Source organism: Anticarsia gemmatalis, chromosome 8 (genome assembly GCF_050436995.1).
Source record: "Anticarsia gemmatalis isolate Benzon Research Colony breed Stoneville strain chromosome 8, ilAntGemm2 primary, whole genome shotgun sequence".
NCBI classification, from domain to species: domain Eukaryota; kingdom Metazoa; phylum Arthropoda; class Insecta; order Lepidoptera; family Erebidae; genus Anticarsia; species Anticarsia gemmatalis.
Genome location: NC_134752.1, coordinates 11,492,022 through 11,512,812, shown reverse-complemented (window position 1 = coordinate 11,512,812; position 20,791 = coordinate 11,492,022). Strand labels below are relative to the sequence as shown.

General features: G+C 35.1%; 2 protein-coding genes across 2 annotated transcripts in view; one reads left to right on the top strand and one right to left on the bottom strand.

The window, feature by feature from the left end:
- The first annotated feature begins 1,441 nt into the window (after nucleotides 1-1,441).
- LOC142975097 (uncharacterized) lies at nucleotides 1,442-14,119 on the top strand. The gene is made up of 8 exons (XM_076117766.1): nucleotides 1,442-1,662; nucleotides 1,960-2,373; nucleotides 7,406-7,864; nucleotides 9,323-9,590; nucleotides 10,041-10,424; nucleotides 10,874-11,058; nucleotides 11,434-11,548; nucleotides 11,883-14,119. The coding sequence occupies exons 2-8, from the start codon at nucleotides 2,078-2,080 to the stop codon at nucleotides 12,105-12,107; spliced, it is 1,932 nt and encodes a 643-aa protein (XP_075973881.1). The 5' UTR covers nucleotides 1,442-1,662; nucleotides 1,960-2,077; the 3' UTR covers nucleotides 12,108-14,119.
- Nucleotides 13,943-20,791, bottom strand: part of Sqor (Sulfide quinone oxidoreductase) — a 22,398-nt gene continuing 15,549 nt past the window's right edge. Inside the window, exons 11-17 of the mRNA XM_076117483.1 lie at nucleotides 20,672-20,777; nucleotides 18,869-19,093; nucleotides 17,682-17,882; nucleotides 16,267-16,449; nucleotides 15,604-15,805; nucleotides 15,027-15,199; nucleotides 13,943-14,091 (exon numbers count right to left, since the gene is read on the bottom strand). Coding sequence (XP_075973598.1) covers nucleotides 13,960-14,091; nucleotides 15,027-15,199; nucleotides 15,604-15,805; nucleotides 16,267-16,449; nucleotides 17,682-17,882; nucleotides 18,869-19,093; nucleotides 20,672-20,777 — 1,222 coding nt within the window. The 3' untranslated portion in view covers nucleotides 13,943-13,959. The remainder of the gene's footprint in view (nucleotides 14,092-15,026; nucleotides 15,200-15,603; nucleotides 15,806-16,266; nucleotides 16,450-17,681; nucleotides 17,883-18,868; nucleotides 19,094-20,671; nucleotides 20,778-20,791) is intronic.

Here is a 20,791-nt window from a genome sequence, read left to right as displayed (position 1 = left end):
CAGCCCGGCCACCTAAAAGCGGTAATATTCCCTAAAATCTTATGCCAATTTGTACAGTAAAACCTGATACAGCTATGAAATGAAAGTTACATTCGTTTCGTTTTAGTCGTATACCTTTAAGCCTTCTGTTTGACTAGATTATCAAAATCCTATCCAAAACCAAATGTCCTGAAATTAGTTAATAAATGATAGTCACTCTTCGGCAAGTTTCTCAGATTTTGATAATCTAGTCAAACAGAAGGCTTAAAGGTATACGACTAAAACGAAACGAATGTAACTTTCATTTCATAGCTGTATCAGGTTTTACTGTACAAATTGGCATAAGATTTTAGGGAATATTACCGCTTTTAGGTGGCCGGGCTGAAATATAATTTCAAGTGATTATTCTTTCTAAATATGTATTATAATTTAAAATGAAAGCGTTACATGTATTCTATATCTCTATATCTCATTATGTACTGGTATTAGTTTTTGGTAGGTGTTGCAGTTTTACTGTTTTATATTAACGAAATAATTTCAGCCCGGCCACCTGCAACCGCTAATATTTCGTATGCTATTGCATTTTAGGATTCGATTTTGTGTTACATATGCATAAATTATAGGGTACATTTCATCTGTAGCACAATATTGCCAGTATTTTTTGTAGATTAGTGGGAAACAAGGTGGCCGGGCTGAAAACGTCAGGCTGGCCCGGCCACTAAGAAGTGCACGTAATTTCTTTTAAAAAGAGTTACATTGAAAATGAAGGTGTTACATATATTAGTATACCCGGGTACATTGGATTGATAACAATCTCATTATTAAATTCCAAGGGGCCGGGCCAGCCTGACGTACATGTCGCATAGTAGGTACTTTATCTACATCTCTTTACACATTGGATATTACTTTTGATTACTGTATTAGATAATTTTTGTATTTAGTTATGTTTTAATCTGCGTTTCATGAAGAAGTATCCAAGTGACATCAATCAGTAAATTATGAGTCAAGTCTATTTACTAAGAGATTATCAGGTTTGGGATATTAGAAGCTAGGGGATAAAGAGCATTTCTATGAACATAAGTATTTAAGATAACATAGACTAATAGTACAACAATTGGACAGTAGTGATCACCAATCTTAAACCGGACTGCGATAACGTTGCTTATCTTAAGTATCCATTTCACATACTTTTCATTCACTAATAGGCACCTACATAACATGAACTTAAAGTAATTAACTGATCAAATACGACTGACACAAGTTGACAACTCTACAACGCACATCTTAACTTAACAATTTGTTTTCTGTTACCCATCGTTTTCCAAACCCCGATGACATTGCTTAACCTTAATCAATTTAAATATTAATTTCGTCACGGGCAATACAGTATCACAGTTAATAAAGGAGTTTGTCGCATGCAATCTTTCCACACGATTTGCGGTTTACGAGTCTCGCGTTACTGCCTACTCGTCTCATATTATTCTATCAAACGCTACATGCATTACCTCACAATCTAAGCGCATTGTCGATCAGTTGTTTTAGTATTTGTTCTACAAGACATTGTGTTTTGTGTTTCTTTATAATGTTGCTTTTGTATTGTTTTGTTGATAGATAATGAGAGTAATTAGTGGATTAGTGAAATGTGATTACTGCTTGAAATGGTTTGGTGTTGGTGCGAAAACAGTTAAGTAAATAAATGCTGGTTGTAATTTAATCATAGTTATTTGGTTTGCATTTAGATATTCTTAAACTAAGTGATTTTGTTTTACTCTTAAGTCTTTAAACAAATTATCTGCTATCAAATATTATTTACTTTTAGTTATAAAGAATTCAATATAAAAATTATTTCAGTTTAATTTATTATTCACATTAATTCAAGGTGCCTTACCTTATTCCTAGATTCACCATTTATTATTAAAAATATGAATCACATTAACTTCTTATTAATCTTCTATTATCATGGTGTGCGTCATTTTTCAGCACACACACACATACACAGCAGCGATGGCGATAAGACAACGATAGGGCAACTTATCATTCCACCGCGATTGTCGGGCTGAACGCAAAGATACGCCCGTGTCATCGTTTATAAAAAAAAATGCGGGCGCTATATTTGACGTTTATATTTTTTTTAATTCAAAATGGATTCGGTCAAGATGTTATTGAAGATATTACAGACCAAGAAGTTTTAAAATTAATAAAATTATGTGATGTGTGCACGTGCAGTGAAATACCCGAAATCGATGGGACTCATATAGTGTTGTATATTCAGTGCTCGGAGTTTGATAGGATAGAGAATGTTGCCGATTTGGACAAGATTGCGTGGCCGTTGAATCCAAATGGGTTGAAGATATCAGCTACGTTCGATGGCCTGGGGCTGTCGACACTTGGCAAGTAAGTGGGATCATTTAATAAAAATTTACTTCATTTATAAGTTGTTGGGTAATTAATTACCCACTCATAGTAACACATAAAAAGTGTAGGTACTGATTACGCTCTATCTAGAGATTACTAGTGTAAACATAGAGTCCGCAACTAAATCTGAATCATTTACCAACATTCATTTATTATCAAGAGCCTCAATTGCCATTAGAATGTATTATCATTCTTCAATATTAATATAATTATTTTCTAGTATTTATTTGATTGTCACGTCCATAAACAAGAACAACTAGCGCGCGTAGTAAGGTTCGATTCCTGTCTTGTTACATGCATAGTTACTTTGTTTATTAAACTCCTTCTTCAAGGTTTACGATACCCTTAAGCTGATGTTTGAAACAATCTCATTGCCACACCCATGATAGCAGTCATATAAAATCGCTAAATTACTTTAAAAACGCGGAAATATTTGCACATCACGCGAATAAAAGCATCAGTTTATTCAAATCTCTAATCTAAATACTTAAATTAAACATTTTTTGTTAATTACTTCAAGATTTTAGTTAGATGCTTTATAACGTCGTCACCTTGACTGCTTATCTCCACGTAATTATATAGGCATACAACATTTTTAAAGGGCATTGAAAGTTTGTGTGCACAGATCGTAATCTCTGTTGAACGAGTAGGGAAAACCATTTTTTGATAGCGTTTCTAATGGAAAATGTTACAGATTTAACCGTAGGTAACGCAGAAAAACTTCAAGGAAATTAAAACACAATAAAAACGGTTATTATAGAACAATAAATATTGTTTCTAGTGCTAATTGTTTATGTACACTTCCTCATGTTTTCTTGATTGATTTTTACAGAGTCTATTTTCCGCGAATGTCATAAATATTAAAACAAAATAGCATCGTTTATCGCTCGCGTTATGTGCTCTACTTTCTGACTAACGTGTCACTTTGTTATGCACTGATGACTAATACTGGCAAATATTCAATTTTAAGTAAAAATCTCTAATCGGCACCTCTTTAAAATACTTCACCAACCATTGAGACAAAGTGGTTAATACTGATCGTTTTTTTTATGGAATTGCCAACCTACACTTGGCCAGCGTGCTGGACTCAAGACTGCCTAGCAGTGGGACATTAATGGGTTACATTTTTACGGAAATTAACGCGAACTTCCATTTAAAATTACATTCCTTGACGTTTCGGCAAAGATAAAACTGGCCGTAGTCGCAAGCTGACCTGAAAGTTAAAAGTTTTACTTAGTTAGAGACTGTTTCCGCATTTACCTTTATAAATGAGACCCTGGAGCGCGCTACAAGCTGACCTCTGTAGAAAGTGGGACTCTAGGCTCTCGGGCCTCATAAACGAAATGCAGTGTTGATGTATATGCTATAAAAAATAGTCTCTAGAAAAAAAACCTTTTATATACCAGTACCTACTTACCTTTGAGAACACAAATGTCTTTATATTTTAAAAAAGGCGACTCCCGCTCTACCAATTGCTCTTGTGCCGCGGGGAGTTTACAAACATACAAACATCGGACACAAAGTTGAACCTGTCCTGAAACAACCATTTGTATTCGCACAAATATTTGCACCGTATGGGAATCGTACCAACGACCTTCCAACGCAATGGTAACGGAGCCCCGCGGTGGCAGTGAAATGCGCGTGAAATAAAATTAATATGAAAATGTTATCTAAACTTTTTACCGACAAGTGTGCCCGGTTTAAACACTCATAATAACTTTTTAATAGTAGCCATATAATATCGATTGAGCACCGATAAGTGTAACAATTTTCACAATTAATACTAACTGCGGTCCGTTATCGATAAATTGTATGATTGCATTGTTATTTATTGAGAAGTGCTCCGATATCTCCTGATACCGATGACAGTGAGCGTAAACGTTTGTGATTCATTTCCAAACAAGGCTTGGCTGCATTGTTATTGTCTTTGCCAAAGAATATAAGAATGTTATGAAAGGCGGGATTAGGTAGGGATAGGAAGCCTGTTATTTTCTTTATGAAATATTTTTGAGACATGCGTTAGATACTTTTTAGAGTTTGAAAGCCCAGCTTCGCGTAAGAGTAGCTTATGATTGTTATTGCCAAAATGTATCTAAATAGGTTTAATCATGAAGGCTTGATAGACGAATAGCTATACAGACATAATAACTGACTTTTAAAAAGACCTTAGCCTTAGAGTCTTGGTCTTGCCTAGATCTCGGTGGTCTAAACGGGTCTAGAAATCAATCCAGTCTTAATCAATTTTCGTAGGTATTTGTTGATATTTTGACGTATAATGTTAGCTCTTAGTAAACAATTGTATATTATTATAACTGCAATCATATGACATGTCAACATGAAAAACCGCATAATGTCAGTATTATTTCGTGTTTACCGTCTGGTTATGTTATCGCATTTTGACTGTCTTCAACAAGCTGTAAAATTAGCTTTCCGTAATCGGTCAAAGTAATATGATTAGAAATTTACATATTTTTAAACACATAAAGGAGATATAGGTTAAATTCTTTAGTCATATTATTTACTAGATCCTAGCGTAAGACTATCAAAAGTTTCGCATATAAAGTGATTAATAAAATCGCAGTAAGATCATTTCTTTCGAGTATTTCAATACACAAATAAAGTAATTTGTTTCAACATGTGTGTTTTCCAATAAGGAGGCCTAAAATTCACATCCTGTATTAAGCAGTTACCATAGGTTATGTTTTACATTCTATAAACAGTTACAGCCCTTAAAACACCTAAGGGTTGACATTTCACGTGTTTATAGACCCTTAAACTACCGAGCCGTGTCTTGAAGTGGTCCGAAGTGCCCTAGAAGTATAAAATAAGCCCACTAACCCAATTCAAAAGGGATCCTGACATTTGAATTAGGGTAGGATCAGTTGATGATTTACAGACCCTTTTCCTAATAAAATATGACAGACTTTAAATCTTTTTAGTACCTACCTAAGGTTTCTAAACCTATAAAAAATAGCATTTTATCTGAGGATTAGGGCTTCTTTTTACAGTCTCGCATGATTTAAAATCGGGTCACTAACTCGCTAATTGTTTTCGCAGTAATCACACACAATTGTGTTCATTCAATGACTGTATAAGGCATGAACTAAATTTTTGGTATGTAAGTACCTAACTCGAACTTCAAAATATTTTCGTGTCACTAACTTATTAATATAATACTTATTAGACTGTCATCAATAAAGAAGGGGTCGTTTTGACTCTACCGCTGCGCTATGTTTTGTGTTCTTTTCCCATAAAATTGTTGTTCCTTACCCTCACATGGTTCGGGTACTTGTTGTACCTTTTGTTCCCAATTTCGATGATTGTCGAGTCCTTCGCAACATACCTAAGATTCCTCCTTGATTAGGAAACTGTCCTTAATTAAATAATGACTATTAACTGCTCTCTTAACTCTTTTAGCGAAGCATTGTCGTTCGGCAACAGCTAGCAACAATACTGATGACCAGACATTAAAGAAAATCAATAAATAATATAATGAGGGGTCTTTATTTTATCAAGAAGCCAAAACAATTGTATTTAGGTACTATTTTTGCTTGTCACTCTGGATGTTTGTACGCACATCACACTAAATAAAAATCGCAATTTAAATGTTGATTTTCAAAGTTGAGTAGCCGAAACTCTATTACAAAACACTTATCGACATGCTAGATATTGCATAGCAGCCCTTTTAAACATTTTTATTAAAAAGTAATATTTAAAAACCACCTAACTTATAGGCATTTTTTCCTTGGCTTTAGTATCTTCTATCATAAAACACAATTAAGAGTATCTATCCTTTGTTTCTAAGTGTAGATAAAAGGTCATTATCCAGTCTGTGTGTCCCATCAATCAAGCTGAATCAAGCGCGTAAACCGTGTCAGTTTACATAGCAAATCGTCTCGACACTCGCAGTGCGACGAGGCGAGGAAGTGACCGACTTGCGAACAAATTATGCGATAGTCTAGTTTACCTACTAAATATTATTATGCAGGAAAATCTTATTACATGTATGAAGAAAAACTAAGTTTTTTGAACCTTAAAGTTTATTTTGATGGCTTTATATTTTGTAAATAATATTTTTTTGTGGCCAATCATCCGCTATGCAATTATTTTTAGTTTTTGGTAATAAAGGTCGTCAATCCTCTTCTGCCAGAAATTGCATACAGAGTTTTTTGTAGGCGTTTGTTACTCAAAAGGCTTCGGCAATAACTAATTAGTTTGTATATTTTAGTATAATCAACTTCATAACGAAACAATTCACTACATAATAGGTACAATTATTTAGAATTGGGCTAGACCAGATTTAAATATTTTTCAGGTTTCTCTCTGCTAACATCGTTTGTAGATTAACTTTTCAAAGACAATCAGGACAATAGGCATTAAGAATTACGAAGCCATTTTAAATGGCATATTTAAACTCTGTTTTTTTTTGTATTTATTGTTGATTTGTTTCAAGGACTGCAATTATTTGAAAGAAAGGTTTTTAAACTTTCTATTATCGTGTTTATCTACAAGTTTGCGGCAAATTGAGTTTACATTTTTATATTTGCAAAACACGGGCTCTAACTCCTAACTAAACATTATGTGTTAGATAAAAATACACATTATGTAAGTCTGTTTGGTTTTTACCTGAATGTACACGTATGCTAGGCCTACCGACGTAGGTTGTATGAGATTTTGTTCACGAATTTTAGCTATCTTGATGTTAATGATGAAAATTCTCGAGCGAGCAATTCTCTTTCTTGTGATGTCATAATTTAATTTATTATAGGCATTGCAACTTCATCAACCTTAATGCTATTCTGAGTTTAACGACCGATAGATGTTTCTAAGACTGGTGGCTATTCAATGCATAAAGTGCATTTTCATGCACAGTTAACATTTTAAAGATTTGGATTACCTTTTTGGTAAAACTTAATTAAAGATTCGTTTGTTTGTGTACGAGTACCATCCGGCTGTTTTTTTTGGCATATTTGAATAACAAATTAAACTTAAAACATTTTCTACCTTTCAGATTACCACCAAACTCTCAAGTGGAGACTTTAAGGTTTACAAACAACGCAATAAAAGCATACTGGCCAGACCCATTCAGCGATGTGCCAAATCTAAAAGTCCTCTCATTTTCTCACAACGAACTCGCAGAGATCACTCCAGACCTGTTCACGAAGGTCGACCTTCTCGAAGACCTGGACTTATCATACAATAAACTATCAAGCTTCACAAAACTAGACTTCAAACATTTACGACATATTAAGAAGTTAAACCTCCAAAGTAATAATTTAAAGAAGATTCCCCTAGATGCCTTGCAGCCGATGAAATTGCTTGAAGACTTAGATTTGAGCAAGAACGGCATCTTTGATGTGGTGCTCCAAAGGAATGGTTTGATGAACTTAGCTCGTTTGAAGCGGTTGAGTTTGAACGAGAATAGAATACGGTCTATCGTGAAGGAGACTTTTTCTTTGAATAATAGCTTGTAAGTATCATATTTTTTCTAATTTTTTACGAAAACCTCATCGTGCATATACTTATTCATGATCATGTGTTGCAGATTTGGTCATCTTATTTATGAAAATTTTAATTGATTTGGGTGAATTTGTCCACTCATAGTACATATTTTCATCATCAAATTCTATTATTGTAAAGACTGATGATCACTACATTCTTTTCTAATAGGTACTTAGTACATATACATATATCCCTCTCCCTCGGTTCCAAAATCTTAACTGTATTTGCGAAAAAAGTCCTAGCAATTGCGGATCAGCTGAATGGACGGGTTTCAATTATTGTCCTCACAAGAAAACAACTTACTATTCAAAGAACTTCCTCCACCGAATGGAATAATACACGATTTGTCAAGTTCCCAAGCAAATGATGATTGATTGAATCCGTAAATAGCGTGCGATGTAATACATGACATATATTATGTACCTATGTACATGTCGTGTAACCGGGATCATAGTACGCCTACGTTAATATAACTGTCGTTACTGGCCCGTCAGTCAGGTAACTCAAGGTTCATACTGTATTACTGAAGATTATTACTATGATCTGTTCATGAGTAGTAAAAGTTAATGAGTTAGTCACAATATGAGAAGACGAAAGATGGTCTATTATAAGAGGTATCTGAAAACTGTTCACCTCTTTGCTGGTTAGCTAGATTATAGGGCGACTGATTCTTTCAAAGCTAAAGTAGAGGCTTATACGTATTTATCGGTTTTGATTGTTTGAAATATTATTATGTTCGAAAATACAATTTAAAACATGTTTTAATTTTGGCATTTACTTCTTCTATCGATACTCTCATACTGTCTTAGTTGTAGTTTTCAACTGTTAATAAATAGTCTTGTCTTACATAATTAAATAAGTTAGTTAACGTGCTCTATCATAACGCACAATATTCTACTACTTCTAGGAAACTAGTTCTTAAGATAGGCTTGTTTTTAAACAAAAATATCATTGGAATATTGTAGAAGAGCACGCTTTGTTTTTATCAAAGTCCGTAGATAAGGTTTATTGATTAAGCCCTGCTGTAGAGTTTTCGAAATAGCTACAATTTTTTACTGATTATGCATACCTACCTCTGTAGCTAATTACAAAGAACGAAATAGAAATATAATGACATATCTACTCACCCAGGTAAATTGTACTCATATGTTTTTCAAACATGACATAATTTGGAATCGGTAAAGAATTTTTTGCGGTACGAACATCGTTTATTTTGATGCCTACATACTTTTTGACTATCTCACTTCTAGAAATGTTTCACGACCTGAGTAGGTACATGTACCTACTCCGTATCATCACACCACTTCAGCGTTTTGTCCAAGTGTATACAGGCAAGCTCCCGTACCCGACCCTCCTTTTATATTTGAGCCAAATACTATTTTTTAAACGTAATTACTTTTTAACGTTATAACTATTTTTTTTCCAGAGAATTCATAGATCTATCAAACAACATGATAGAAATAATAGAAGACACAGCGTTTCTCTCCTGCACGAATTTAAGAGAATTGAACCTTGCGCAGAACAACATAACGTTTGTTTTCGCACTGCCGCCGTCGTTGCAGATCGCAATTCTGAAGTTTAATACTTTGTACCACTGGCCCAAGTTCCCTGATGGCATCAAGTACATTGACGTGTCTTATAACAGACTATCTGCTCTGTATGATGAGGGTACTACTAACTTTGATAGTTTAGAGGTAAGTTCAAAACATTAAAGACTTAAATTCTCTAGCTTTTCTTTTTGATAACTTTATATTTGCGAAGCTTGCAAGAAGATAAGAACCATAATAAAATTCAAAAAGTTACCCAACTGAAACATTTTAGGCTAGCTTCAGCTTCGTCTAATATAGTAACCATTAAAATATCTTATTTTTGTGGCTACATAGATATGCAGAAAATTAGACAATACATAATTGGGATTGAGCTTCATAATCGGCTCATAGAACGACGTAATAATGAATTTAGTTACGGTGGTAAAGTAAATCCCGTACACATACGAACCTACTTACTTTGAGTAGGTATATTTCAGCTACTAATGATGTAGGTACAAACATTATTAACTCTGGACTACATCCTACTCATAATTTCCAGGAAAATAATTTGTAACAGTCATCCATTCATAACAAACAATAACATTGAAATTACAGGTTTTAATCATGGGAGGAAACCAAATAAAGGAACTCAACATAGAGAAGAAATTACCCAGCTTATACATTCTAGATACATCTTATAATTTAATGGCTGAAATACCGAAGACTATAAGCACTCAGAATTTCCCCAATTTAGAGGAATTACACTTTGATGGCAACCCCATCGAGATGGTTTATTTTAAAAATATAATAGCAGTAAAAAGTTTGTATATGAATGATATAAAAACGTTGAGTGTGGTGGAAGATAAAGCTTTCAGTAATGTGGTGGGGAGAGCTGATGATGCTGAAAATACGTTGAATTGCTTCTCTTTGTATTTGAGTAACTGTCCTTTGTTGAGTAAGATTAACTCTGGAGCGTTTGATGGGACATCTCTGTGCATGGTGAGTTATTATCAGTATTTCAATTAGCAATATTTATGAGGTCATTGACCTTTACATTTAGTATATTATGAACTATAGTTTAGTCTCCAATAATCTTAAAGTGCCTACCTAATCCTTCAATAGTATTGCGGTATAACAAACTCAGATTAAGTTTCAAATCGTGAGGTAAACGATCGAGACAATAGATTAAATGACTTTTCATATTTATAATTAATTTATAATAGAAAATGAATGGATGGGGGTACGATCTACGGTTAAATACTTGCTACGATCCCTACAAAATCATTTTACTTCATTCACATTTAAACATCTTGTCATGTAGAACCATTGATTACGAGTATTATGAACCAATACATATTTAAAATATCCTTTATTTCGAGCAATATATAGGCATGCCTGCCCATTTTAGTATTTCTACACACTCAAACTTATTTACGTTTCAATTTCAGCTGGACATAAGCCACAACAACCTGACACATTTACCGAGGAACTTGCTAGACTGGTCGGTAGCAAGCGAGGGAGTGAACCTGCAGTACAATCCGTGGAACTGTTCCTGTGATATGCAGTGGGTCGTCAGAGATCTGTTGCCGCAGATGTATGCTAATAGGAACTCTAGGCTGCTGGCTGAGTTGAGGTAAATGGCTATTTCCTTAGGGAATGCAATGGGGACTCAGAAGCATTGGGATGTGTATAATAATTTAAGAAATCCTAAATACTTTAGTGGTTGGAGCGATCTAACATACAGCGACGGGGCGACGAACTCTTAGGGTCATTCAAATTGTTTTTTTTTGTATTGTTCGAGTATGCATAATCCCGGGATTTCAGTATTGCTAATTATGCAATAGAGTTTTACTTGGAATGGTACTAACATTATATCTAAATGGAAATATATGGGTGTGGTTTTTTCACTTCTGCCTTGTGTTAATTTACCTTAAAATTCCATCACCCTTCGACCTAAATAATAAAAAGTTTATATTACAGTAGTGACGATGAATGATTTTCTTTTCAGGTGTGGTTCACCTCGCGCGTTCGAAGGTCTTCGGCTGGTGCACTGGTACAACTGGACTGAAGACGCGATGTGCAGTGACATGTTCTCTAGAAGCGGCATGCATGGCAATTACATGGTGAGTTCGTTAACTGGCTTATAGTCCACAAAAGAGTAAATAATTTCTTTAAACTAGCTTCATTTTACGACTGATTAAGAGCAGAAGAATTTCTTAACAAGCTCGGTTCATATTATTGAAAGTAAATACAGTCAAAATCAGTTATTTATATGTATGGATATTATTTTAATTTATATATTTTGTCACATAATTTACTTTTTCCCAAAACCATCGACCTAATGGGCTTACTTTTCAACTTATACTACGCAAAAATATCCTTAACCAGTGCAAGAAATAAAGGTTACTATTACTAAAAGTATGTTTGCTCTCTCCAATAAATTTTATTTCTTTTCAGCTGGAATCTTCAACAGAAAACGGTCCACGCGTGACGAACCTCACACTAATCTTAGGCGGTTGTATCATAGTATCTCTTCTCATAGCTATCGCCCTCTCAGTGTACCTGGTGAAGACTCGCAAGAAATACAACATACGCCAGGCGGCCATGAAGAGGAAACGACAGAGCGCCGCTGACCTCAACAACGGGAATAAGGAACAGTTCTCTACGCTTAATAAAGTTTGAGATTTTTTACTTGTTCTGTACACTTAGTGCGAGTTTTTGTGTAGATACTTTAAAGAACTTGTTAAATGTATCGAATTCATTGGTAAATTGAACGGGAGAGGGGAAATATGATTCATTTTCGTTCTGTCTTAGAATTGGATTAAGTTTAAATTAGACGTATATATTCAAACTAATATGTTAAGACTTCTCTACATCTGACGTCAAAAAATAACTGGCTTCCCTATATACTGGCGCCCAACGTGGGACGCCCATGGGAAGAAGGCTATAGGAAATCCATAGGATATATAGGACGGATAGGATCCGTCATCTGGCGAACCTAGGTCCTGAATTCAAAGAGCGACAGTTAGTATATCAGTTTTTCGTTTCTAATTTGTTCCAAAAGGGGCTGATGGACATTATTACCATTTCTATAAAGTAAAATAAAAACTCGTTCTTTCGGTACAGAGGCAAATAGATTTGTAAAAGTTATGTGAATGTTGTAGATATGATAAATGATGGTGATTTTTAGCAATGAATAATTACTTACTTGTATAAAAACGTACATTTAAGTGCAGCTTTTAAGTCACATTCGGTATTTTACGCTTGCAGTGTTAAAATTAAGTGCAATATAGTACATTATTTACTATCTTACAAAAAAGCGTCATGTAAACTTTGATAAGTTAAACATTGTTTTGTCTTTTTAACTCATATACTTACAGCTTCAAAATTAATTGAAAGTGACAAAATAATGTGTTCTAATCAGAAGTTACATATGATGTTTATCAGAAAGGCAGTAAGTTAGAATTCTGTGTATATTTCAATTTCATTTGCGAAGTCACTTTTAGGTTTTAACATGCACTTTTTTAACGTCAACATTTTATGAACAGAACATTTACATATAAGATCGAATCAAGGACTTCCACCTTTTTAGAAGATGGTTAAAATAAAATAGTTTTTTAGATATTCCACTTAGGCTTGCTACACACATATTCGATTCGGCTTTATTAAACAACAAAGCCGCCTCTACTAACTTGTTCGGCTAGTGCCGATCGGTTCACATTTTCGGTTCGATCGCTCGGCTAGACGGATTAATGCCGAACCGAATACGAGTGTAGGATGCTTTACAAAAATATTTTGTATGTATTTTTCATTATGTCGTTCTGTATTAAGTGCCTATAGATCTAATATGGGTATAGGTTAGATAATCATTTAGTTTTAAGTAGTTACCCCAGTACGGGACAGTCATTTTTTATATTTTTACCAAATGTAACACCAAATTGAACAGCCTAGAGAATATAATTTTAGAAAATAGTCATGTACACAATACGTAGTGTTAGTTAAGTACAATTTTATGTATATCAGTATTGTTTTATATGAATTAAGATTATCTATAAGTATAATTTAAAATTACGTTAAAAGGAGTATCATTTTCGTCATCAGTATTTAAGAAACTAAGTAATTTTGCTGTAATGGAACTCAAAGTCAATATAATTATTATGAAATTAAACAATTACATAATGAAACAGCAATATTACAGTACTGACCCCGTTATTTCAAATAACTTAGACTCTGTAATTAAAATTATGATAATATTATTATCCTAAAGGTATTTACAATTAAATATAACGCAGTCAAGATATCTTTAGGGATACCACAGCGACATCGAAAAATTTTTTCGAACACAAATTAAAGTCAATCGACCTTCGATCAATTTGTACTATAGATATTCGATAGATTAATGTGGTCACACCTTTAAATTGGTCATTATTATTGGGCTAAAATGAAAGAAAAGATTTCAAAATTACAGAAGGATTTATTTAACTCAGTCTTACTCGATGAATATAACATTAAATTAAATATTTAACAAACAAAGTTATCTGTTGAGAGGGTTTATAATTCTTCGTATAGTCCCGGGGCCATTGAACTTGCCTTTGATCAGATATCTCCAATATATCAGCGGCATCACGCTCGTAAACGCTCGGTAGAACATACGACGCTCCTGAGTCTGAACAAATAAACCATTTTGAAATTAATATCTATGTTTCATTTCCCGGCATCAGAAAAGGAATTTTCTCATCACTGTCCCACTGTAGGGCTCGATTCACCTCCGGGAATGAGGGAGGCGAGAGGGATTGGGTCTTGAGTCCACCACTCTGGCTTAGTGCGGGTTAGGGACTTTACATTCCTTCAAAAACCGTGTTAAAAAACTGTCAGGCATGTAAGATTGATCATGATATTTTCCGTGAATGAAAGCACTGTTTAAAATAAGTAACTAATTAATTATTACTTCCTGGAATTAAATAGACGTAAAATATCGAGGTATACATATTATTATTCAGGTCATTCTAGAGTTCTAGATTAAATTCTATAGACAGGAAAATACTATAATATTATATTCTAGGGAATGACCTAAGTCATAGTCATATTTAGACTTCTAATACGCAATAAACATATAACATTGCAGGTATTCGCGGATATGACGTCTTAACAAGATTCAGTAACAAATTAGATTTTCCTTTTTCATTATTTTTTCCTGTAACCTCAAAATAACACACGAACTAGCTTCTATCCACGACTAACTTTGCGAAGATCTCTGAGTTAAATTCTATGTAGTCTTGTTAAACCACTTTATAAACTACATGTATGCAAAATTTGACTGCCTCCGTGGCGCAGTGGTTTAGGTCGCGGGTTCGATTCCCACACGGGAGTAGTTATTTGCGCGATTCACAAATAATTGTTTCGTGTCTGGTTGTGCTTTGTGTCCGTTGTTTGTAAAAGCCCCCGCGACACAAGAGCAATTCTTAGTGCGGGAATCGTCTTTTTTACAACAACAAACAAAATTTCATTGAATACATTCATTAATTTTTGTGAAAAATAAACCAACAAACTTTCGCATTCATATTTTGAGCAGGACAAGATAAAATCAGATTAAGTACCTACCTGATCAAACGGGAACGTTTCAACAGCCTTGTTGTTATATGCGTATTCAGCCAGTAGACCTCTGTTGTATGACGTGAGCAGGGCACAGGCTCCGTAGCCGTTGTACTTTGACTTCAACTGCTTGCCGTTCATGACGCTCACTAGGTTACGTTCTACCACGTAGCTTTGAGGTCCTGAAGAAGAAGAATGATTGTCAGACTAACTATTCGAGCTAGGGCAAGTTTTGAGGTTGATACTATTTTGCTCTACCCAAAGTTTCGTAATTTTTATCCAGCTAATAGGGTTAAAATATCATAATTTCATTTCAGAATCCAGATAAGACAAATAACAACAATTAACGTCTACACTCTGAAGTTTGTTCCATTCGTTCAGTACTTTGACGCTCAGGTCCTTAGCAAATGCAAGTAGTAACTGTCTTGTAGAGTAATAGTCATCGTTAGCATTGTCTACTTGATATTTTTATTACATTATCGTGTAAGACAGAAACTTTCCTTCCTCGCTCCTTGCCCCTTGTTATTCAATCAGAAATAATACTTTCTAACCAGGTAGAGGTATCTCTAACAGATTCTCCACTTACCTATAGCAGCTGCAGTCTTACTATTAGGTGTTCCAAGACAGTCTCCTAAACCGAAGATATTGCAGTAATGCTTGTGCTGCAGCGTGTACATGTCTACGTTGAGGAAGCCTTCATCGTTGACCAGCGCCGAGGAACAGGTGAGGCACTCCGGCGTCGTCATGTAGGGAGTTACGTGTAGTAAGTTGTACGGGAAACTGATCAGCTGAAGAAATGGAATATGGATAGTGGATGAAGTTTATAGAAGAAATTGTGAAATATGTATTTCAATTTCTACCTAACGTTAGAAACTTGTTATCTCTTAAGACATATCTTCTCAACCTGAAGGTGTAGGCCTAGGCAGAGACGTATGAAATACACCAACGTGTCTATGTAATTTCCATGTAATAGGGAGCGAGTTTATTGCCTTATACAGGACACATTATCAAACTCCGGCTAACAATAGAGAAATCTTGTAACATAAATTAGAACAAACTACTTAATATATAATATATACTGCCTCTATAATACATAATACTTTGCGTGACTCGGGAATTGAACCGTAGACCTAGTGCAGTCGATTACAACACTACCTACATTACAGAGACAATCTTGTTAACTCTTCCTGCTAATTTCGGATAGAAATAAAAAGTGGAATTTAGAGACAAAAGTATCCAATCTTCTAACCTCTCCATTAGGTCCAGCGAACAACGCCCCATTAGGCGTCACCTCCACAAGATCAGCGCAATAATTGATGACAATATTCCGGTTCAACGCGAGCATGGTCAGCGCCCGGGAGTACTTCGCCACGCCAAACGTCGCCGGCCTGGCCGTGTTGTACGTCACACTTGTTTGACAACGGATCTTGTGCTGTTTTATAAATATTCGCAATTAGTGTTAGCACGAGCTGTTTGAGAAATGATTGAGTTTCATGCTTGAAAAACATGGTGTCATGTCGTCGGGAATATTTTGGCTGGTTGAGAATGTTATGCTTAATTTTCTTCCGTCTGGGACAGGTCTACTTAATTTTTGTTGTGGGAAAATTAAGTGCTTGACCTCTTGTTCACTAAGGATCCTTTTATTCCACCCGATGTTCTACCCTGAATGTCGGCTTATTTTACCACCCAAACCGTACTTAAAGTAGCTATCCGAAATTACAATACTGCAATGCTGAAATCTCGATAATGTAGAGTCTTGTTGAGCCTTCTCGTTTAGGCTCCCAGCATTCTAAATTCTTTCATCTTGCATTGTATCCAAAAAAAGCTTTAATAATATTCATTTAACATCTTCGTATAATCGAATCGTTCGCAATAAATACCTATTTGTTTGCGGTTTGCGGTAAACAATGATGAAACAAATACCTATGAATGAAATAACAATGTGTGTGTATGTGTTGTTACCGTGGGTGTGTCTCTACATTAAATCATAACCAAAAGAATTGAATGACTGGCTAAGGTCGACTTTGTGCTCTACTATGCGTCACGTAGGTACTTTTTCCCGGTTATTGCACATATATTTTCATTGTTGTATGGGTTTTACTAAGTAACGATGTAACAGGTAATATATTATGTTTACGTTAGTTCGGAACTACTGAGAACAATAAATTATTTGGGTTAATATTGGTTGTTAGGTACGCTTTTGAGTTTTGTTGTTAAGAGGGAATTCTACAAACAGTTGTTCGTATAATTGACATTTTGTAACACCTGGTAACAATAGGACTTCGTGTCATAGGTATATTTAGCAGGTAAATCTGTAACTGTTTTGTTCAGATGTTGCTGTAAATATCATTTTTTAAACAGTGGCAGGCAGAGGGATGGATTGACGGAAATCTCTTTCAGGTGGAACCTCTACCGTTTCAATAGCATGCCGATGAAGAAAATATTCATATATTTATCACCTTTAAGCTTTTGGTGAGATTTGAAAGTGACTGAGGTCAGCTGATCGATGTAGAGGGTAAACCAAAATTCACCTTCATCACTACACAAGTAAGATAATCAAACTTTTGTGCAATGTCTCCATTATGACTGACCTCTGCGTCTAGCAGACTCCAAAGACTAACTTAAACTACATTTTATACAGATTGCTATAACATTACCACTAACCTTTCTCCAATAATCCTCAGCGAGGTACAAGATCTTGAGCGCAGCCCCAGGGCACTTGCCTCCAACGCCAGGGAACGTGAACACGGCGTGTCCGCCTTTAAACTGCTTGATATCGTTCCAGGTCTTTGTGCAGTATTGTGGAGAGTAGATCGTTGAGACGCGGCTGTTGGGGTCCGTGAGAGCTTGCTTTAAACCCTTGACCTGAAGGAGACAATTGCTTAAAATTTTATGTAGGTGCAAGTGTATGGTACATTTTATGGTCTTTTAGTTTATAAATCCACTATTGTAATCATCCGATTTGCACTTGTAAGCCAACAGAAAAGTTTTAAGCATGACATGGATTTAATGCATGAAATTAGATGTCCTATATTAATCTTGACATTTAAAATCACCATTAATAAACGGTATAAATTAAATATAATTATCTTAGTCCTTATATTTGGTATTGATTATTTCAATTCGAAAAATATCTTTCAATTTTACTTCAATTCATCGGCTTTCATTTCCTTTTACTCATTTGTTTTCATAATGGGTAAGACTTTCTAAGTACCTACCTCTGAAACTGGTAGGTAATAGTAGGTATTTGGTAAAGTATGTAGGTAAGGGTATAAAATACCTATGAGTGTTTACTGAGAAAGTACGGACTCAGTAAGTAACAGTAAACATGTTTACTGCTTATTTTCCTTAGCAATATTTTCCATATCCTGATTTGTGGTTATAAGGATATATCGTTATGGGAACTAACTGCCTTGAACTTGAGGAGTTATACCTAAACTGGATGTGGTACTGGGTTACTTCTACTTTCTTTTTATTTTCCTTACAAAAGACAACTCCCGTACTAAGAATCATAACGATCTTGTGATGCGGGTTGATGGAAACACAACTGTCGCTATTTGAAGATCACAAATGTCTGTTTCATGTGGGTACGGAAACTATTTAACTCCCAAGAGCACTCCAGAACCTTTGAAAACAAGGAACCTACCTACAGTAAACTGAAATATACCCCTGAAATAGGGTCTCTTTTTATTTTGTAGATTTTGTACCCGTGTAAAACAAATACCGTTTTTGTATTCTTCTTTTAAGTGAATAAGTAGCAAACCCAAATGTTCATTCGTGACCTGAAATATCCTGGTATACCTAAGATTTCATTTGAGTCTAGTGTCTATGTGAAATAAACTTCTCTTTACCTTGTCATAGTCATTCTGTAAACCAACAGCAACCACCATGCAATCATACACGATCTTCTCCCCGCCTCGTGTGTAGGCGATGCTGTTGCATGGATCGAATTCCACTGCCGTGTCCCGAAGCAATGTGATGCCGGGCGGCAGGAGAGGAGGCAATGGTTTTTGAACTTGGCTTATGTCTCTAATGCCAGCTCCTACTAACGTGAATCCTGGTTGGTAGTAGTGGATCTAGAAGAATTTTGTTAATCTTCAAGTATTTTCCATAAGTAGGTAGGTATAATCTATATTAAACTATAACCACATTCATTGATCGATGCCACCTACGACGATATTGGTGTAGGACGGTAGTAAAAACTATAGAAAACTGTTGACATCCTAGGCAACGACTGATAACGTGAACTATACAGGCTGTTAGCTTAACTACACAATGCGGTGCTAAAATAACGCGGTTGCATAGTGACACAAACAGTAGGTACGGTACAGTAGTTGCTGGAGACAATAGAATTAACATATTCAGTATTCGATGGACTTCTCTACTTCTCTACTGTATGTGTGCAACGTATCAAATGAACCTTTTTTAAGAGTGTAAATAAAAGCTGATACCTATTATTATGTGTCGAGATATTATTATGTAAGGTACCCGCGGGTATTAAGGCCTAGCTAAGGGAGATTTGTAATAAAATGAAGAATATCCAATATAATCAACCAGTTTTTATAATAATGAGTCATGTACTTATATTACTACCGAGTTTAAACAAAAAATAGCATCTAAAGCTTAAAACTAAAACATTATAACACTTTTAAAAAAACGCTGTCTTTAGGCCTTATTATAATAGGGTAAGGTAAAAAGGCCTATACTATAAACTATTGAAAAATCAACTTAAACTAAGTAAATTAGTATTCTTGACATCAATAATCATTAACATAAGGCAATAGAAAGCATAGTAGTCTTAATAAATTAAATAAATTGTCCTTATTCGCATCCATCAGGACATTGAAAATCATCAGTATATTCTGCAGTCAAACCGACACATTCTTCGTGGTACCACTTGAAGCATCGCGAACATTGCCTCATTGCATCATCCATTCTATCTTCTTTGCAGGCATGACAGTACCGATATTTTTTTTTTTGTGATTTATTTTTGTCAGATCGCCTTCTGACTACAATGCTCGTTTGGGAGGCATCGTGACTGTAAGCACTGAAAACAATAATAAATAAATTGAAAATATAAACTACGTATATACTACCCACTAACAAACATTTTAAAAACACGCTCCTACTTATATAGCAGTTAAAAAAATAGGAGTATAATAAGGCCTATTGTAAAATTTTATAGGCCTTAATATCCGCCAACCACCTATTTACAGAAAATAATAATAATATAATTTTTATAACTACAAGTCTCTTAAAACGGTAATCTAAGGACAAGCATACGTTAATTAATAAGCGGACAGTCAATACAGGTTTGTGAATATGATATTTTCTAAACAACTTACGTTTTACTGGACTCAATTTTTATAATTCGTGATGCTGAACCGCACTTCTGAATGATTTCGATGACATTTCCGGGGGGAGAGGTGCAAGAGTGTGTCCGCCACTTTGCAGCGACTCGTATACGCTCTGAGCTTGTGTGACTGTAATCTTGATCGTCTACTACTGTATTTCGTACGTTTTTTGTTATTTAGGCCTTATTACCCGACAGGCCTTAATACCCGCAGGTACCTTACTTTCCACTCCCCTCTGGTTTAGCTACAGAATATATTATTATGAAAATTATGTTCTATGTGGTAATATTATCATCATACATCACATGGCTCCAGCACTATGATGTCTTTCTCTTTAAGCCGGCGAGAGAAGCGCCACGCTATGTTGCAGCCGCCAGTGCCGCCGCCGACCACCAGCAGTTTACAACTGTTACAGCAACA